This window comes from Salvelinus namaycush, chromosome 5, assembly GCF_016432855.1.
Source record: "Salvelinus namaycush isolate Seneca chromosome 5, SaNama_1.0, whole genome shotgun sequence".
Classification (NCBI taxonomy): Eukaryota; Metazoa; Chordata; class Actinopteri; order Salmoniformes; family Salmonidae; genus Salvelinus; species Salvelinus namaycush.
Window position 1 is genome coordinate 61475853 of NC_052311.1, and position 18253 is coordinate 61494105.

The 18253-nt window shown below is 40.6% G+C and overlaps 3 protein-coding genes across 3 annotated transcripts in view; 2 read left to right on the top strand and 1 right to left on the bottom strand.

Annotated features, from left to right (window-relative positions):
• The window catches only part of LOC120048635 (trypsin-2-like), a 43607-nt gene that overhangs the window by 15567 nt on the left and 9787 nt on the right, over positions 1 to 18253 (bottom strand). The window lies entirely within an intron of this gene.
• LOC120048647 (trypsin-1-like) lies at positions 4167 to 6058 on the top strand. Its single transcript, XM_038994754.1, has 6 exons — positions 4167 to 4247; positions 4424 to 4574; positions 4713 to 4963; positions 5164 to 5300; positions 5588 to 5689; positions 5876 to 6058. Exons 1-6 carry the CDS (start codon positions 4208 to 4210, stop codon positions 5921 to 5923), a joined length of 729 nt encoding a protein of 242 aa, XP_038850682.1. The 5' UTR covers positions 4167 to 4207; the 3' UTR covers positions 5924 to 6058.
• LOC120048645 (trypsin-1-like) lies at positions 14501 to 16539 on the top strand. Its single transcript, XM_038994752.1, has 6 exons — positions 14501 to 14565; positions 14742 to 14892; positions 15031 to 15281; positions 15464 to 15600; positions 15803 to 15904; positions 16085 to 16539. Exons 1-6 carry the CDS (start codon positions 14526 to 14528, stop codon positions 16130 to 16132), a joined length of 729 nt encoding a protein of 242 aa, XP_038850680.1. The 5' UTR covers positions 14501 to 14525; the 3' UTR covers positions 16133 to 16539.

Here is an 18253-nt window from a genome sequence, read left to right on the forward strand (position 1 = left end):
ATAGCAAATTTCAATTTACAAAAAACAAAATGACTGCGTTTTTGTCTTTTGAGCTTCTAGTCATGATATCTATGCTGCCTACTCAATCACTTTTGATATCTACTGTTTACAGGCCTCCTGGGCCATATACAGCGTTCCTCACTGAGTTCCCTGAATTCCTATCGGACCTTAGTAGTCATGGCAGATAATATTCACATTTTTGGTGACTTTAATATTCACATGGAAAAGTCCAAAGACCAACTCCAAAAGGCTTAACCACCTAACCGAGGAACTACATTTAACCTTGCGTAATACCCTAGATGCAGTCGCACCCCTAAAAACGAAAAACATTTGTCATAAGAAACTAGCTCCAAGGTATACAGAAATACCCAACTCCTGAAGCAAGCTTCCAGAAAATTGGAACGGAAATGGCGCTATACCAAACTGGAAGTCTTCCGACAAGCTTGGAAAGAGTACCGTGCAGTATCGAAGAGCCCTCACTGCTGCTCGATCATCCTATTTTTCTAAATGAATTGAGGAGAATAAGAACAATCCTAAATGTATTTTTGATACTGTCGCAAAGCTAACTAAAAAGCAGCATTCCCCAAGAGAGGATGGCTTTCACTTCAGCAGTGATAAATTCCTGAACTTCTTTGACGAAAAGATCATGATCATTAGAAAGCAAATTACGGACTCCTCTTTAAATCTGCGTATTTCTCCAAAGCTCAGTTGTCCTGAGTCTGCACAACACTGCCAGGACCTAAGATCAGGAGAGACACTCAAGTTTTTTAATACTATATATCTCTTGACACATTGATGAAAATAGTCTTGGACTCTTAACCTTCAAGCTGCATACTGGACCCTGTTCCAACTAAACTACTGAAAGAGCTGCTTCCTGTGCTTAGCCCTCCTATGTTGAACATAATAAACGACTCCCTATCCACCGGATGTGTACCAAACTCACTAAAAGTGACAGCAATAAAGCCTCTCTTGAAAAAGTCAAACCTTGACCCAGAAAATAAATAAAAAACACGGCCTATATCGAATCTCCCATTCCTCTCAAAACATTTTGAAAAAGCTGTTGCGCAGCAGCTCACTGCCTTCCAGAAGACAAACATTGTATACGAAACACTTCCGTCTGGTTTTAGACCCTATCATAGCACTGAGACTGCACTCGTGAAGGTGGTATATTACCTTTTAAAACTTCTTAAGGCTAGGGGGCGGTATTTTCACGTCCGGATGAAAAGCGTGCCCAAAGTAAACTGCCTGCTACTCAGGCCCAGAAGCTAGGATATTCATATTATTAGTAGATTTGGATAGAAAACAATCTGACGTTTCTAAAACTGTTTGAATGATGTCTGTGGGTATAACATAACTTATTTGGCAGGTGAAACCCCGAGTACAAACCATCCAGGAAAACATTTTTTGAGGTCACTCTCTTTTCAATGGGTTTCCAATGGGAATCTAGAATTCTAAGGCAGTTGCTTGCAGTTCCTATCGCTTCCACTGGATGTCAACAATCTTTAGAAATTGGTTGATGTTTTTCCTTTGTGTAATGAAGAAGTTGGGCTGTCCAGAACGAGGGTCGAGTGAAGTGTACTGTTTGATAGAGGCGTGTGACCTGAAAAGCATGCTCCACTTTGTTTTCCTCCGGTATTGAACGCAGTTTACCCTGTCTTAAATTGTATCGATTATTTACGTAAAAAAATACCTAAAGTTCTATAAGGAAAGTTGTTTGAAATGTTTGGACAAAGATTACAGGTAAATTATGAGATATTTTGTAGTCATGTTGCGCGAGATGAAACCGGTGTTTTTCTGGATCAAACGCGCCAAATAAATGGACATTTTGGATATATAAAGACGGAATTAATTGAACAAAAGGACCATTTGTGATGTTTATGGGACATATTGGAGTGCCAACAGAAGAAGCTCGTCAAAGGTAAGGCATGAATCATATCTTTATTTCTGAGTTTCGCGTCGCGGCTGGCGAGGTGAATTATGATTGTCGGTCTTTGTTTGATGGGGTGCTGTCCTCAGATAATAGCATGGTTTGCTTTCGCCGTAAAGCCTTTTTGAAATCTGACACGTTGGCTGGATTAACAACAAGTGTAGGTTTAATTTGGTGTATTGCATGTGTGATTCCATGAAAGTTTACTATTTATAGTAATTTAATTTGAATTTGGCGCTCTGCCATTTCACCGGATGTTGTCAAATCGATCCAGTTAACGGGATTTGATCCATAAGAAGATAATGGCGTCCAAGGCTCTGCATCTGTCCTCATGCTCCTAGACCTTAGTGCTGCTTTTGATACCATCGATCACCACATCCTTTTGGAGAGATTGGAAACCCAAATTGGTCTACACGGACAAGTTCTGGCCTGCTTTAGATCTTATCTGTCGGGAAAGATATCAGTTTGTCTCTGTCTCTGTCTCTGTCTTCTGACAAATTAATTGTAAATTTCAGTGTTCCTCAAGGTTCTGTTTTAGGACCACTATTGTTTTCACTATATATTTTACCTCTTTGTGATGTCATTCGGAAACGTAATGTTAACTTTCACCGCTATGCGGACGATACACACTTTATATTTCGATTAAACATGGTGAAGCCCCAAAATTGCCCTCCCTGGAAGCCTGTGTTTCAGACATGAGGAAGTGGGTGGTGGAATTTTTTTTACTTTTAAACTCGGACAAAACAGAGATGCTAGTTCTAGGTCCCAAGAAACGAAGAGATCTTCTGTTGGATCTGACAATTAATCTTGATGGTTGTACAGTCATCTCAAATAAAACTGTGAAGGACCTCGGCGTTACTCTGGACCCTGATCTCTCTTTGACGAACATATCAAGAATATTTCAAGGACAGATTTTTCCATCTACGTAACATTGCAAAAATCTGAACATTTCTGTCCATAAATTATGCAGAAAAATGTATCCATGCTTTTCTCACTTCTACATCAGACTACTGCAATGCTCTACTTTCCGGCTAACCAGATAAAGCACAAAATAAACTTCAGTTAGTGCTAAACACGGCTGCTAGAATCTTGACTAGAACCAAACAATTTGATCATACTACTCCAGTGTAGCCTCTGGCTTCCTGTTCAGGCTAGGGCTTACTTACTTAACGCAATATCTCCACTCAATAAGAGTATTTAGAATTGAGATTGGTAACCATATTACGGTTAGCGTTGAGGTTAGGGTTGAGCTGGGATGTGGACATGAAGTTAGGGTTAAGGGTTAGGGTTGAGTCGTAATGTGGACATGAATCTAGGGTTAGGTTTGAGGTAAGGGTTTGGGTTGAGCAGGGATGTGGACAAGAGCTAGGGTTAGGGTTGAGGGTTAGGGTTTGGGTTGAGCAGGGATGTTGACATGAAGCTAGTATTAGGGTTAGGATGGATTAGGGATTTGGAAGAGAAGCTAGGGTTAGGGTTGTGGCAAGGGTTCGGGTTGAGTTGGGATGTGAAATGAAGCTAGGGTTAGGATTGAGAGTTATGGGTAAGGTTAGGGTTAAGCCGGGGTGTTGACTTTAATCTACTGTCAAAGTACAACTGTTTATTTGAATCTTGTGTATATATTACACTACCTAAGTGTGTGCTTACTTTGATTGTTTTACTGCATATTAACTGCATACAGTTTAATGGTTTTTGGAGGAACTTATGATTATACAACTTATGTAATGAACTCATGGCCATATAAGGTATACAGAGCCTATTTTTACGACAGCCTTGAATAACTTTCCAACAAAACCCCTTAAACCCAGTTTACAAAGCTCAAATTGGCCTTGTGAGATGCAAAGCTGTGTTTGTCGACTTCTCCAACAGAATACCAACGTGTGAACCACACAGCTGTGTTGCAGTCATGTTGAGGTCAAGATACAGTCTGAACTGCATAGAATACTGGTCATCTCAAACCGGCAGTTGTAGTGCACTGTACATGTATCACTGTCTCCTGTAAGAAATTCAATCAAATCTAGATGTCAATAACCTGCACTTAAAAGTACTGTCACTAATGACAACAGATATTTAGCTTTCTGCTACCTTCACGGTCAACTTCATACCATACCATGATGGAAACTGCTTCGTCATAATGCTGACCTTGGCAGTGCACCTTTTGCCTCTGATTGGCTTTCTCTTGACCAATCAAACAGTTCCATTAAACGGGGCGGCACACCCGATTCTGCATATATACCAGGGGTGCAGATTAGCCCCTTTCATCGACAGGATCATACAGCAACCATGATTTCTCTGGTCTTCGTTCTGCTCATTGGAGCCGCTTGTGAGTATAGTAATGATCATAGAAAAAAGAACAGGACTGTGTAATGACACTAACATCACAAAGGTGTTTCTTTGATGTTATTAAGAAATATGTTGTTGTTTTATCATAGTGCTATGCTTTTCCATCTCAAAAGCTGAGGTAATATAGCTAAGAATGTGCCTGCTCTCTGTTTACAGTCGCCACGGAGGACGACAAGATTGTCGGAGGGTATGAGTGCAAGGCCAACTCCCAGCCCCACCAGGTGTCTCTGAACTCTGGGTACCACTTCTGTGGTGGCTCCTTGGTCAATGAGAACTGGGTTGTGTCTGCTGCTCACTGCTACAAGTCGTAAGTACACTCCCAAGTGAACTGCTAGCAATAACATATTGAGTCAATAACACCTTGCAACAATTTGATAAGCTTAACTTTTGCCAAACTAAAGGACAAAAGTGAACTCCACATTCACATGAACTCTCTCTCTTTCAGCCGTGTGGAGGTGCGTCTGGGCGAGCACAACATCAAGGTGACTGAGGGTAGCGAGCAGTTCATCTCTTCATCCCGCGTGATCCGTCACCCCAACTACAGCTCCTACAACATCGACAATGACATCATGCTGATCAAGCTGAGCAAGCCCGCCACCCTCAACACCTACGTGCAGCCTGTTGCTCTGCCCAGCAGCTGTGCCCCCGCTGGCACAATGTGTACCGTCTCTGGATGGGGAAACACCATGAGCTCCAGTGAGTGCAGAACCTGGGTCAAAGGTTACATGTGCCAGTTGGTCATCTTCATGGTGACTGAGTGTGTTTACAGGCATAGCAAATGTAGACCTACTATTAAAAACACTGTCATTATGTCTAACTATAACTCTCCTCCTTCTACCATCCTCCCTCCCTCCATCCTTCTCTCTCTCGCTCTCTCTCTATCCCCCTCCTTACAGCCGCCGATGGCAACAAGCTGCAGTGTCTGAACATCCCCATCCTGTCCTACAGCGACTGTAACAACTCCTACCCTGGCATGATCACCAATGCCATGTTCTGCGCTGGATACCTGGAGGGAGGCAAGGATTCTTGCCAGGTACTTACCACATACTTACCACACTGACCTCAATTCAGGGGTACCACAAGGATGACTTTAAATTGACTTATTCAATTGATTAGAAATAAATTGAGAATAAAATAACCAATTCATATCACTTGTCTCCCTTCTCTCTCTCTCTCTCTCTCTCTCTCTCTCTCTCTCTCTCTCTCTCTCTCTCTCTCTCTCTCTCTCTCCCTTCCTATCTCAATCTTCCTTCTTCCCTCTCTCTCTCTCTCTCTCTCTCTCTCTCTCTCTCTCTCTCTCTCTCTCTCTCTCTCTCTCAGGGTGACTCTGGTGGCCCCGTGGTGTGCAACGGTGAGCTCCAGGGTGTTGTGTCTTGGGGTTATGGCTGTGCCGAGCCCGGTAACCCTGGTGTCTATGCCAAGGTAAGACAGAAAAATAGTTTTCCTGTTGTGTTTAAGGAAAACATCAACATTCATACATCAATGTGACATCCTTAAGTTTCCTGAAGGAATAAGACATTGAGTCTATAAAACATAGATTGATGGTTCTCATGTTGCCTCCCATTGAGCGTGTCCACTAATGTCTCCCTTCTTCTTCTCTTCCTCCAGGTGTGCATCTTCAATAACTGGCTGACCAGCACCATGGCCACCTACTAAATCTGATCCTAGCTTTGGTCGTCCAGTACGTTCGCACAACTCTACAACATCCCGTTCCAGATCAACATCCACCTTTTGTACGGGAGATTAGACATTATTTATGTTTATGATAAATAAAGAATTTAACACTAAATACTTTTTTGCTGTTGTGTTTGTACTCTCACTGTCCTTAGAAATCTTTGTAAAGGTCTTTCTATCTCTTAATGTCAAGTAGTATTACTAGTAAACACCAGAGAAACTAGCAGAGAAACCACCAGCAAATTGTTAAAGTATGGATCAAGAATATACCGTTTTTCTTACTAAAAGATACAGGGGCTAAATTCATTGTGTCATGGTACCCTAGCGTAACCATTTTTTTTATCGATACAACAAGGAACATTATTGATTACATTGATTTGTTTCTATAGTTGTGTATTGATGCGTTGCTGCTCACAATAGCTGATGTAGGGATGTTAAAAGTGTGGCATAATTGCTCCTCCTTCATACCCATTTAGAGTATTCTCTCTGTGAGAGTTGTGTTGCTACTGAAATACTATGTAGTGCAACATGAATATGGTTAGATCTTACATAATGTTTTACACCGAGCAAAAATATAAACTGTGACATCCACTTGGTTTCTCTAAAGAAAAAGACATTGAGTCTATAAAACAGATTGATGGTTCTCATGTTGCCTCCCATTGAATGTGTCCACTAATGTCTTGAAGAGTATTTCTAGGGCCGGCTCTAGCCTTTTTGGAGCCCTATGCAAGATGTGGTTGGGGAGGTCCACCACCTCGCAGCAAAACATTTGAATTTTTTTCCCAAAAATATATGGGGGATTGGAAATGATTTAGACAATTACATTGATGGAAGCCACAATTTATCTGCAACATTAAAGCTGATCTATAATATTTTTTATGAATAATCATAATAAAAAATATATAGAGTATATATTAATATGAGCCCCGTGGAGGTCAGGGCGCCTGGGCACATGCCCTGTGTGCCCGGTTGGTATTCGGCCATGATTACTACAAGTTTATAAAGCTGGCTAGATCAAATACCAATGTAAAACTGTTTTACTGACATGGCTATACTCAGGGTCAGTCAAATGGAATGGCTAATTGAGCGACTGTCAGGGACTGACATAACAATAGAAACACTGCTGATGCACAGCCACATTTTCTTTATTGCATCTGGTGTATTCTACTATTCTTACTCTCAATAGTCATTTGAGACCATGACTGAGTTACACCCAAAAAATCATAAATAAATAATATGTGTTTGTTTTTGTGGTCGGCGGCCCCCTCGCGGTCGGGGGCTTTAAACGACAACTTACATTGCTTATGCCTAGAATCGGTCCTGAGTATAACTTAGAAATGCCTCTGGAGCTCAGATTCCTGAAGTAGAATGACCAAAGCGCCCTTTGGCGGCCTCATGGGTGGAATGCTATTAATATTTTTCAACATTCTATTTTTTTAAATGCCGAATATCTGGTGTTTCTATGTCAAACAATTTTGTGATATTTCAGTCTTCTGTGATGTATTTAAAGTGTAATATTGGGATTCAAACTCAAAATGGAATACATTTCAACTCTATATCTGACAACAGGTGTCTTCTTTTTTTAAGTCCATAACCATATGGAAAGGGTATGGAAGTCGGCCATAACAACGGCCATCTTTAAATCGGGCGACCCTGCTGACGTGAGTAACTACAGGCCCATTACTATACTACCTGTGGTGTCAAAGGTTGTTGAAAGTGTGTAGCAGAACAACTGATTGCCCACCTCAACAACAGCCCCTTCACATTACACTCCATGCAGTTTGGCTTCAGAGCTAAACACTCCACAGAAACGGCCAACTGCTTTCTTCTGGAAAATGTGAAGTCCAAGATGGACAAAGGGGGCGTTGTTGGGGCTGTGTTTCTGGACCTAAGGAAGGCTTTTGATACTGTTAACCATGAGATTCTCATTTCAAAATTGTCCAAGTTCAACTTTTCCCCCGATGCCTTGAGATGGATGAAATCATACCTTGAAGGCAGAACTCAGTGTGTCAGAGTGAGCAATGAGCTGTCGCCCACTCTTAGCTATGATGTGGACGTGCCCCAAGGGTCAATACTGGGGCCCCTCCTGTTCAGCCTGTACATTAATGATCTGCCTTCTGTCTGTACTGGGTCTGAAGTTCAAATGTATGCAGATGATACAGTGATATATGTGCATGCAAAGAGCAAACAACAAGCTGCACAAGAACTCACTACTGTAATGGTCCAGGTTACAAAGTGGCTCAGTGACTCGTGTTTGCATCTCAATGTGAAAAAAACTGTTTGCATGTTCTTCACAAAGAGGGCAACATATGCTACTGAGCCAGATGTCTATGTGTCAGGGGAGAAGCTCCAGGTGGTATCTGATTTTAAGTACCTTGGCATCAGACTTGATTCCAACCTCTCTTTTAAAAAGCATGTGTAAAAGGCAATTCAGATAACCAAATTCAACCTAGCTAATTTCCGATTTATACGAAATTGTTTGACTACAGAGGTAGCAAAACTGTACTTCAAATCTATGATACTCCCCCACTTAACATACTGCTTGACTAGTTGGGCCCAAGCTTGCTGTACAACATTAAAACCTATCCAGTCCGTCTACAAACAGGCTCTCAAAGTGCTTGATAGGAAGCCCAATAGCCATCATCACTGTTACATCCTCAGAAAGCATGAGCTCCTGAGTTGGGGAAATCTTGTGCAATACACCAACGCATGTCTTGTATTCAAGATCCTAAATGGCCTGGCTCCCCCTCCACTCAATATTTTTGTTAAACAGGAAAAGCACATTTAGTCAATCTGCTTTCTCTGTGAGAGCTTCCCATGTCTGGAGTACACTGCCATCAGACACACATAACTGCACCACATATCACACTTTCACAAAATGCATGAAGACATGGCTAAAGGTCAATCAGATTTGTGAACATAATCCCTAGCTGTGTATTGCCGCTTTCCATGTTGTCTGTTGTCTGTAGCTTGTGAGGTGTGGAAACACTTTGTTGCTTTTATGAATTTTGTCTTACTGCTTTTTGTTCTATGTTGCTCTGTCTGTATGCTATGTCTTGCTTGTCCTATGTTGCTCTGTCTGTATGCTATGTCTTGCTTGTCCTATGTTGCTCTGTCTGTATGCTATGTCTTGCTTGTCCTATGTTGCTCTGCGTGTGCTCACTGCTCAATGATTGTCTATATTGTAATTGTTTTTAATAACCTGCCCAGGGACTGCGGTTGAAAATTAGCCGGCTGGCTAAAACCGGCACTTTTACTGAAACGTTGATTAATGTGCACTGTCCCTGTAAAAATAACCTAAACTCAAAGTCAAATATGTGTGAGGTGTATACCTTTGTTTCAAAGTAGATTTGTTTAAGACTACCAAGAAACAGTCTGCTTGACACATTTTTATTTATTTATTTAACCTTTATTTAACATAAATAAATTTTACTCCATTGTTTGTAAACAATGTAACTGTAACACACTGCATATCCACAAAAGAAAGGCCGAGATTGTTGACAAGCGAATTGCTCTATCGATAATTTAGTTTTTTAAAGGCAATTTACTACTTTCCATAGCAGTCATTAAGTTAAAGTTAATTTGGAACTTGTGTGAACTATTTCCTTTAACCTTTTAAACTCTTAAGAGGAATTTCACTATAAACATTGTTCTATTGGAATCTTCATATTATGATCATTCCATAAATCGATACAGTGCCGTGAAAACGTACTTGCCCCATTTGTAATTTTCTCTAATTTTTCATATTTTTGATACTGAATGTTATCACATCTTTAACCACAAACCTAATATTAGATAAAGGGAACCTGAGTGAACAAATCACACACCAGTTACATACTTATTTCATTAACAATGTTATGCAACACCCAATGTCCCTGTTCAAAAAAAGTAATTGCCCCCTTACACTCAATAACTGGTTGTGCCACCTTAGCTGCAATGACTCCAACCAAGCACTTCCTGTAGTTGTTGATCAGTCTCTAACATCGCTGTGGAAGAATTTTGGCTTACTCTTCCTTGCAGAACTGCTTTAACTCAGCGACAGGTCTGGACTTTGACAAGAAGATTCCAAAACTTCAAATCTGTTGATTTTTAGCCATTTTCATGTAGACTTGATTGTGTGTTTTGGATCATTGTCATCCAAAAAGTTAGACTTTTGGCTCATCTCTCCCTAGAACATTATTCCAAGAGTCTTGATGATCATCCAGGTGCTTTTTGGCAAAGTTTTTGGATGACATGGGTCCCATTATGTCTGGCGGAAACCAAACACTACATTCCACAGTAAGAACGTCAGGCCATCCGTTTGTGAAGCTGAAGCTGAAGCACAGTTGGGTTATGCAGCAAGACAATGATCCAAACACACAATCAAGTCTACATGAAAATGGTTAAAAAGCAACAAATTTGAAGTTTTGCAAGGGCCTAGTCAAAGTCTATACCTAATCCCAATTGAGATGCTGTGGCAAGACTTGAAACAAGCAGTTCAAACCCACACAAGTCACTGAATGAAAGCAGTTCTGTATGCAAGAGTAAGCCAAAATTCCTCCACAGCGATGTTAGAGACTGATCAACAACTACAGGAAGCATTTGGTTGCAGTCATTGCAGCTAAAGCACAACCAGTTATTGAGTGTAAGGGGCAATTACTTTTTCACACAGGCAAATTGGGAGTTGCATAACTTTGTGAATTAAATAAATACGTATATATTTTTTTGTTATTTGTAATTCAAGTTCCCTTTGTCTAATATTAGGTTTTGGTTGAAGAACTGATTACATTCAGTATCAAAAATATGCAAGAATAGAGAAAATTTGAAAGGGGGAAAATACTTTTCCCAGGCACCGTAAGTACACACATTAGTTATGTTTTCTATGTTGTTATATGCTTGAGTATATTTCAGAGAGAACTGATATGTTATAAGACTTAGTGTTACAACTGCTATGCTTTTTTCCCATCGCTCTATTAAATCTAAATGAACTCTTTATTGGGTGAGTCTTCTGTATAAAGCAGTTATACAGTTGAAGTCAGAAGTTTACATACACCTTACATACGCCAAATACACTCAGTTTTTCACAATTCCTGACATTTATTCCTAGTAAAGATTCTCTGTCTTAGGTCAGGATCACCACTTTATTTTAAGAACGTGAAATGTCAGAATAATAGTAGAGAGAATTATTTATTTCAGCTTTTATTTCTTTCATCACATTCCCAGTGGGTCAGAAGTGTACATACACTCAATTAGTATTTGGTAGCATTGCCTTTAAATTGTTTAACTTGTGTCAAACATTTCGGGTAGCCTTCCACAAGTTTCCACAATAAATTGGGTGAATTTTGGCCCACTCCTTCTGACAGAGCTGGTATAACTGAGTCAGGTTTGTAGGCCTCCTTGCTCACACACGCTTTTTCAGTTCTGTCCACAAACTTTCTATAGGATTGAGGTCAGGGCTTTGTGATGGCCACTCCAAATACGTTGACTTTGTTGTCCTTAAGCCCTTTTGCCACAACTTTGGAAGTATTCTTGGGGTCATTGTCCATTTGGAAGACCCATTACGAAATATATATGTATATTTTACCTTTATTTAACTAGACAAGTCAGTTAAGAACAAATTCTCATTTTTAATGACGGCCTAGGAACAGTGGGTTAACTGCCTTGTGCAGGGGCAGAATGACAGATTTTTACCTTGTCAGCTCAGGGATTCGATCTTGCAATCTTTTCAGTTACTATTCCAACGCTCTAACCACTAGGCTACTTGCCACCCAATTTGCAACCAAGCTTTAACTTCCTGACTGATGTCTTGAGATGTTGCTTCAATATATCCAAACCGTAGTCTGGCTTTTTATGGCGGCTTTGGAGCAGTGGCTTCTTCCTTGCTGAGTGGGCTTTCAGGTTATGTTGATATAGGACTCGTTTTACTGTGGATATAGATACTTTTGTACCTGTTTCCTCCAGCATCTTCACAAGGTCCTTTGCTGTTGTTCTGGGATTGATTTGCACTTTTCGCACCAAAGTACGTTCATCTCTAGGAGACAGAACGCGTCTCCTTCCTGAGCGGTATGACGGCTGCGTGGTCCCATGGTGTTTATGCTTGCGTGGTACCTTCAGGATTTTTGGAAATTGCTCCCAAGAATGAACCAGACTTGTGGTCTACAATTTCTTTTCTGAGGTCTTGGCTGATTTCTTTTGATTTTCCCATGATGTCAAGCAAAGAGGCACTGAGTTTGAAGGTAGGCCTTGAAATACATCCACAGGTGCACCTCCAATTGACTCAAATTATGTCAATTAGCCTATCAGAAGCTTCTAAAACCATGACATCATTTTCTGGAATTTTCCAAGCTGTTTAAAGGCACAGTCAACTTAGTGTATGTAACTTTCTGACCCACTGGAATTGTGATACAGTGAATTATAAGTGAAATAATCTGTCTCTAAACAATTGTTGGAAAAATTACTTGTGTCATGCACAAAGTAGATGTCCTAACCAACTTGCCAAAACTATAGTTTGTTAACAAGACATTTGTGGAGTGGTTGAAAAATGAGTTTTAATGACTCCAACCTAAGTGTATGTAAACTTCCAACTTCAACTGTATATTGCTGCTACTGTATGCTATTGAACACATACTGTTATGTTCTAATGAGACAAAATCCTTTTGGCTACTGGTACATGGTAACATGTTAACAAAATGATGACTTTGACCAAATCCTGGGGTTAGAAGTGAGCCAGGTTGAGTTCAGTTTGCTTCAACAGTTGCTACATTATGTGACTGTACTGAACCAGATGTTTCCTCAAAACGGTGCGCACCGTTTTGCAACAGCCTTTGAGGCACGTTTGTTCCTATTTGGTGGGTGTTGCCTGATCAATATCGGTGTGACCATTTATAGTCGCAAAACTCATGCAGCACAAACGATATATACGGTAATCGCCCTCTGGGCCACCGTAATCACAACTTTTTTAACTGGTCATTTAGTACAGTACCATTTTTGTCATACTTAACACACGCCTGGGTTGAACATAAAGCTGGGGTTATGGTTAGTTTTAGTGTTAGTGTTGAGGCTACAGTTACGGTTGAGCAAAATTTAGTTATTATGAGTACGTTAAATGTTTATTATGAGTTGGATAAACTGATTGATTGGTTGAATTATTTTCAGTTGGGTAAACTTGTTATTTTGAGAGATGGATAAATGTATTATTCTTGTATTATTCTGACTTAACTCAATATCTCTACTCAACAACAATATTTCAAATTGAGGTTGGTAAACGTATTGGGCTAGAGTTGAGCTGGGATGTTGACATGAAGCTAGGGTTAGGGTTAGGGTTGAGGGTTAGGGTTTGGGTTGAGCAGGGATGTGGACATGAAGCTAGGGTTAGTTAGGGTTGAGGGTTAGGGTTGAGCAGTGATGTGGAAGAGAAGGTTGGGTTAGATTTAGGGTTGAGGCTAGGGTTAGGGTTCGGGTTGAGCAGAGACTTGGACATGAAGCTAGGTTTAGGGTTGAATCTATGGTTATGGGTAAGATTGGAGTTGAGACAGGGTGTAGACTTTAATCTACTGTCAAGGTATATTTATAGTAAATATAATAAGCTGGACTACCCAAGTGTGTGGTTATATTTTGAGTGTTTTACTGTATATTAATTGCATACAGTATAACTTATGTAATGATTCAAAATCAAATTTTAAGACAGCCTTGTATGACTTTTCAACAAAACCCCTTAAACCCAGTTTACTTGTTTACAAAGCTCAAATTGGCCTTGGTAGCAGCAAAGCTGTGTTTGTCGACTTCTCCAACAGAATACCAACGTGTGAACCACACAGCTGTGTTGCAGTAATGTTGAGGTCAAGATACAGTCTGAACTGCATAGAATACTGGTCATCTCAAACCGGCAGTTGTAGTGCACTGTACATGTATCACTGTCTCCTGTAAGAAATTCAATCAAATCTAGATGTCAATAACCTGCACTTAAAAGTACTGGGACTAATGACAACAGATATTTAGCTTTCTGCTACCTTCAGGGTGTCACGTCCTGACCATAGTGCTTATGTGTTTTGCTTGTTTTAGTGTTGGTCAGGACGTGAGCTGGGTGGGCATTCTATGTTGTGTGTCTAGTTTGTCTGTTTCTGTGTTCAGCCTAATATGGTTCTCAATCAGAGGCAGCTGTCAATCGTTGTCCCTGATTGAGAATCATATATAGGTGGCTTGTTTTGTGTTGGGATTTTGTGGGTGGTTGTTTTCTGTGTCAGTGTTTGTGCCACACGGGACTGTGACGGTTAGTTTGTTTTGTTATTTTGTAATTGTATATTGTTTTTATGTTATTAAATCATGGAAACTTACCACGCTGTACATTGGTCCTCCGATCCTTCTCGCCTCTCCTCGTCCGATGAGGAGGACGAAATAGACTGCCGTTACACAGGGTCAACTTCATTCCACACCATGATGGAAACTGCTTCGTCATAATGCTGACCTTGGCAGTGCACCTTTTGCCTCTGATTGGCTTTCTCTTGACCAATCAAACAGTTCCATTAAACGGGGCGGCACACCTGATTCTGCATATATACCAGGGGTGCAGATTAGCCCCTTTCATCGACAGGCTCATACAGCAACCATGATTTCTCTGGTCTTCGTTCTGCTCATTGGAGCCGCTTGTGAGTATAGTAATGATCATAGAAAAAAGAACAGGACTGTGTAATGACACTAACATCACAAAGGTGTTTCTTTGATGTTATTAAGAAATATGTTGTTGTTTTATCATAGTGCTATGCTTTTCCATCTCAAAAGCTGAGGTAATATAGCTAAGAATGTGCCTGCTCTCTGTTTACAGTCGCCACGGAGGACGACAAGATTGTCGGAGGGTATGAGTGCAAGGCCAACTCCCAGCCCCACCAGGTGTCTCTGAACTCTGGGTACCACTTCTGTGGTGGCTCCTTGGTCAATGAGAACTGGGTTGTGTCTGCTGCTCACTGCTACAAGTCGTAAGTACACTCCCAAGTGAACTGCTAGCAATAACATATTGAGTCAATAACACCTTGCAACAATTTGATAAGCTTAACTTTTGCCAAACTAAAGGACAAAAGTGAACTCCACATTCACATGAACTCTCTCTCTTTCAGCCGTGTGGAGGTGCGTCTGGGCGAGCACAACATCAAGGTGACTGAGGGTAGCGAGCAGTTCATCTCTTCATCCCGCGTGATCCGTCACCCCAACTACAGCTCCTACAACATCGACAATGACATCATGCTGATCAAGCTGAGCAAGCCCGCCACCCTCAACACCTACGTGCAGCCTGTTGCTCTGCCCAGCAGCTGTGCCCCCGCTGGCACAATGTGTACCGTCTCTGGATGGGGAAACACCATGAGCTCCAGTGAGTGCAGAACCTGGGTCAAAGGTTACATGTGCCAGTTGGTCATCTTCATGGTGACTGAGTGTGTTTAAAGGCATTGAAAATATACTATTAGAAACGCAATGCCATTATATATAACCATAACTCTCCTCCTTCTCCCTCTCTCCATTCTTCCATTTCTCTCTGTCTGCTTTTCCTTACAGCTGCTGACAGCAACAAGCTGCAGTGCCTGAACATCCCCATCCTGTCCTACAGCGACTGTAACAACTCCTACCCTGGCATGATCACCAACGCCATGTTCTGCGCTGGATACCTGGAGGGAGGCAAGGACTCTTGCCAGGTACTTACCACACTGATCTCAATTTAGTGGTACCACAATGATGACTTTAAATGTACTTTTTCAATTGATTAGAAATTGATAATGAAATAACCAATTCAAATCACGTGTCTCCCTTCTTTCTCTCTCTCTCTCTCTCCCTTCCTCTATCTCTCTCTCGATTTCTTAATCTTTCTCTCTTTCTTTCTCTATCTCTCTCTCTCAGGGTGACTCCGGTGGCCCTGTGGTGTGCAATGGTGAGCTTCAGGGTGTTGTGTCCTGGGGTTACGGATGTGCTGAGCCCGGAAACCCCGGTGTCTACGCCAAGGTAAGACAGAAAACTGGTTTTCCTGTTGTGTTTGAGGAAAACATCAAAATACATACATCACTGTGATATCCCTTGGTTTCCTGAAGGAAAAAGACATTGTCTATAAAACATTGATTGATGGTTCTTATGTTGCCTCCCATTGAGTGTGTCCAATAATGTCTTCTTCTTCTCTTCCTCCAGGTGTGCATCTTCAATAACTGGCTGACCAGCACCATGGCCACCTACTAAGTCTGATCCTAGCTTCGGTCCTCCAGCATGGTCCCAGAACTCTACAACATCCTGTGCAGTTCAACATCTACCTTTTATACTGGAGATTAAATACTAATGACAAATAAAACATTTAACATCATTTGAGTTACTGTGTCTATTCCCAAGGTATAAAACTTTAAAACTATAAAAATTAATATACTGTAGAAGGTACTTCTTACATGCATGCAGCATAGAACACATGTTCATGAATGTAGTAGTGCAATAGTATGTTCTGTATGTCATCAAAGGAGTGTTGATTGCAAGTGGAATGTCTCAATTTGTGTTGGTTTATAAATGCTGTAACTATAACAGCTTAAAGCACTTCTAATGTACATGTACCGTAGGTGTTTTTAAGGCTTCAATAAACTATAAGGGATAAGTCCGAATACACAATGTATGGTGATGATGTCAAGAAAGTATTGATCTTCAGTTGACCAATTAGAGCATGTTAAAAGAGGGTCCTACCAGTCCCATTTATTATTGGCTATCAAGTATTCTAAGTGGGAACATATCAAACAAAACTTGGGTTGCTGATTCTCTGGCTCCACAGAATACAGATTCTCTGACTGCACAGACTACTCTCTACAAATCATTAGGATTATTTAAATTCTTAATTTTGGTGAACTATCCCTTTAACCTTGTAAACTGTTAGGAGGAATTATTTCTCACTATAAACATCTTTCTACTGGAAACGTCATAGACATGTTCATATTTTCCATGAATCCATGTGGCAACATTAATTATTGGTTTTATGGGGCTATGCCTGTGTAAATGTCAGAGAGAAGTGATCACTTGATGCATAAAATGGTTACAACTTTGTATTTTCTCCAATGCTCCAATAAATCAAAATGAACTATATTCAGTGAAGAGTGTCTTTTGTATACACATTTTATATTGCTGCTACAGTATGCTATTAACACATACTGTTGTGTATGTGTTCAATAGTGTAAGGCGCCTTTAAGGGGGTTCGAAGGCTGGAACGTCAACTATAATGAAAGTTAAGATCAGACAGAGGCAGCGTACAGGAGCGAAATAAAACGTGACTTTAATCTCTATAAGCAACCACCATCTCAATCAGTTCACGTGACAGATAGGAATTTATAGACACAGGTCAGGCATTACCAATCAATGATAATCAATTGGTAATCACACTTACAATAGCATACTTGTAACCCATTTCACCAACAACTTAAAAACCCACTCATGTAGTAAAAACTCTAAGGGCTCTATTCAATCAGATCCGCTTTAGCAGACATCGGCATAGTGGTTGGTTGTTTTGGCGTTGTTGGAGGTGCAACTGCATTAAAGCTGTCAAATCCACAAGTGGCTCCCGGCCTAGTGGTTAGGATTTGGCTCTCTCACCGCCGCGTCCTGGGTCCGCTTCCTGGTCAGGGAACTGCTTTTTGGGGATCCCGAGTGGCGCAGCAGTCTAAAGCACTGCATCTCAGTGCTTGATGTGTCACTACAGACACTCTGGTTTGAATCCAGGCTGTATCACAACCGGCCATGATTGGGAATCCCATAGGGCGGCGCACAATTGGCCCACATTTGGCCAGTGTAGGCTGTCATTGTAAATAAGAATTTGTTCTTATCTGACTTGCCTAGTTAAACCTGCATTTTTTAGACTACAGTAATTCCTTTTTCTTTAATTCTGTTACCGATTTGGTTTTAATCACCTAATAATTCTTAAAAATGTACCCGCTCACAACAGTATCGCTAATGTAATGACTTGAAAGAATAAGTGAATTCATAAAAAATATTATAGTAGAACGTGTTTAGAATTTTTACTCTTTGAGCTCAAAAAGTGCCATTGGTAACATGAGTTATCGTTAGATGACTGCTAATGAACTTAGCACTTGGCGACACCTTTTGAGTTTTTACACATTAATGATGTCGATGTACCTTGCTGCTGTAAAGGAATTTTGAAAAGCCACTTTCAAAAGGCCCCAAACTGCACACTATTACACACTACAAAAGGTAATACTTTACATTACATTGCCCTTATTACTGTGTAATTACTCATGTAATTACACTGTATTAAGTATGAATAATTATTCATTATAAATTACTAATAATGATTAAGTATTGAAATTGTTACAA

Coding starts and splice junctions, on each gene's coding strand:
- LOC120048647 (XM_038994754.1), top strand. CDS start 4,208: ATGATTTCTCTGGTCTTCGTTCTGCTCATTGGAGCCGCTT. Junction 4,964..5,163: donor GGGAAACACCATGAGCTCCA/GTGAGTGCAGAA, acceptor CCCTCCTTACAG/CCGCCGATGGCAACAAGCTG. Junction 5,301..5,587: donor GAGGCAAGGATTCTTGCCAG/GTACTTACCACA, acceptor TCTCTCTCTCAG/GGTGACTCTGGTGGCCCCGT.
- LOC120048645 (XM_038994752.1), top strand. CDS start 14,526: ATGATTTCTCTGGTCTTCGTTCTGCTCATTGGAGCCGCTT. Junction 15,282..15,463: donor GGGAAACACCATGAGCTCCA/GTGAGTGCAGAA, acceptor TTTTCCTTACAG/CTGCTGACAGCAACAAGCTG. Junction 15,905..16,084: donor ACCCCGGTGTCTACGCCAAG/GTAAGACAGAAA, acceptor CTCTTCCTCCAG/GTGTGCATCTTCAATAACTG.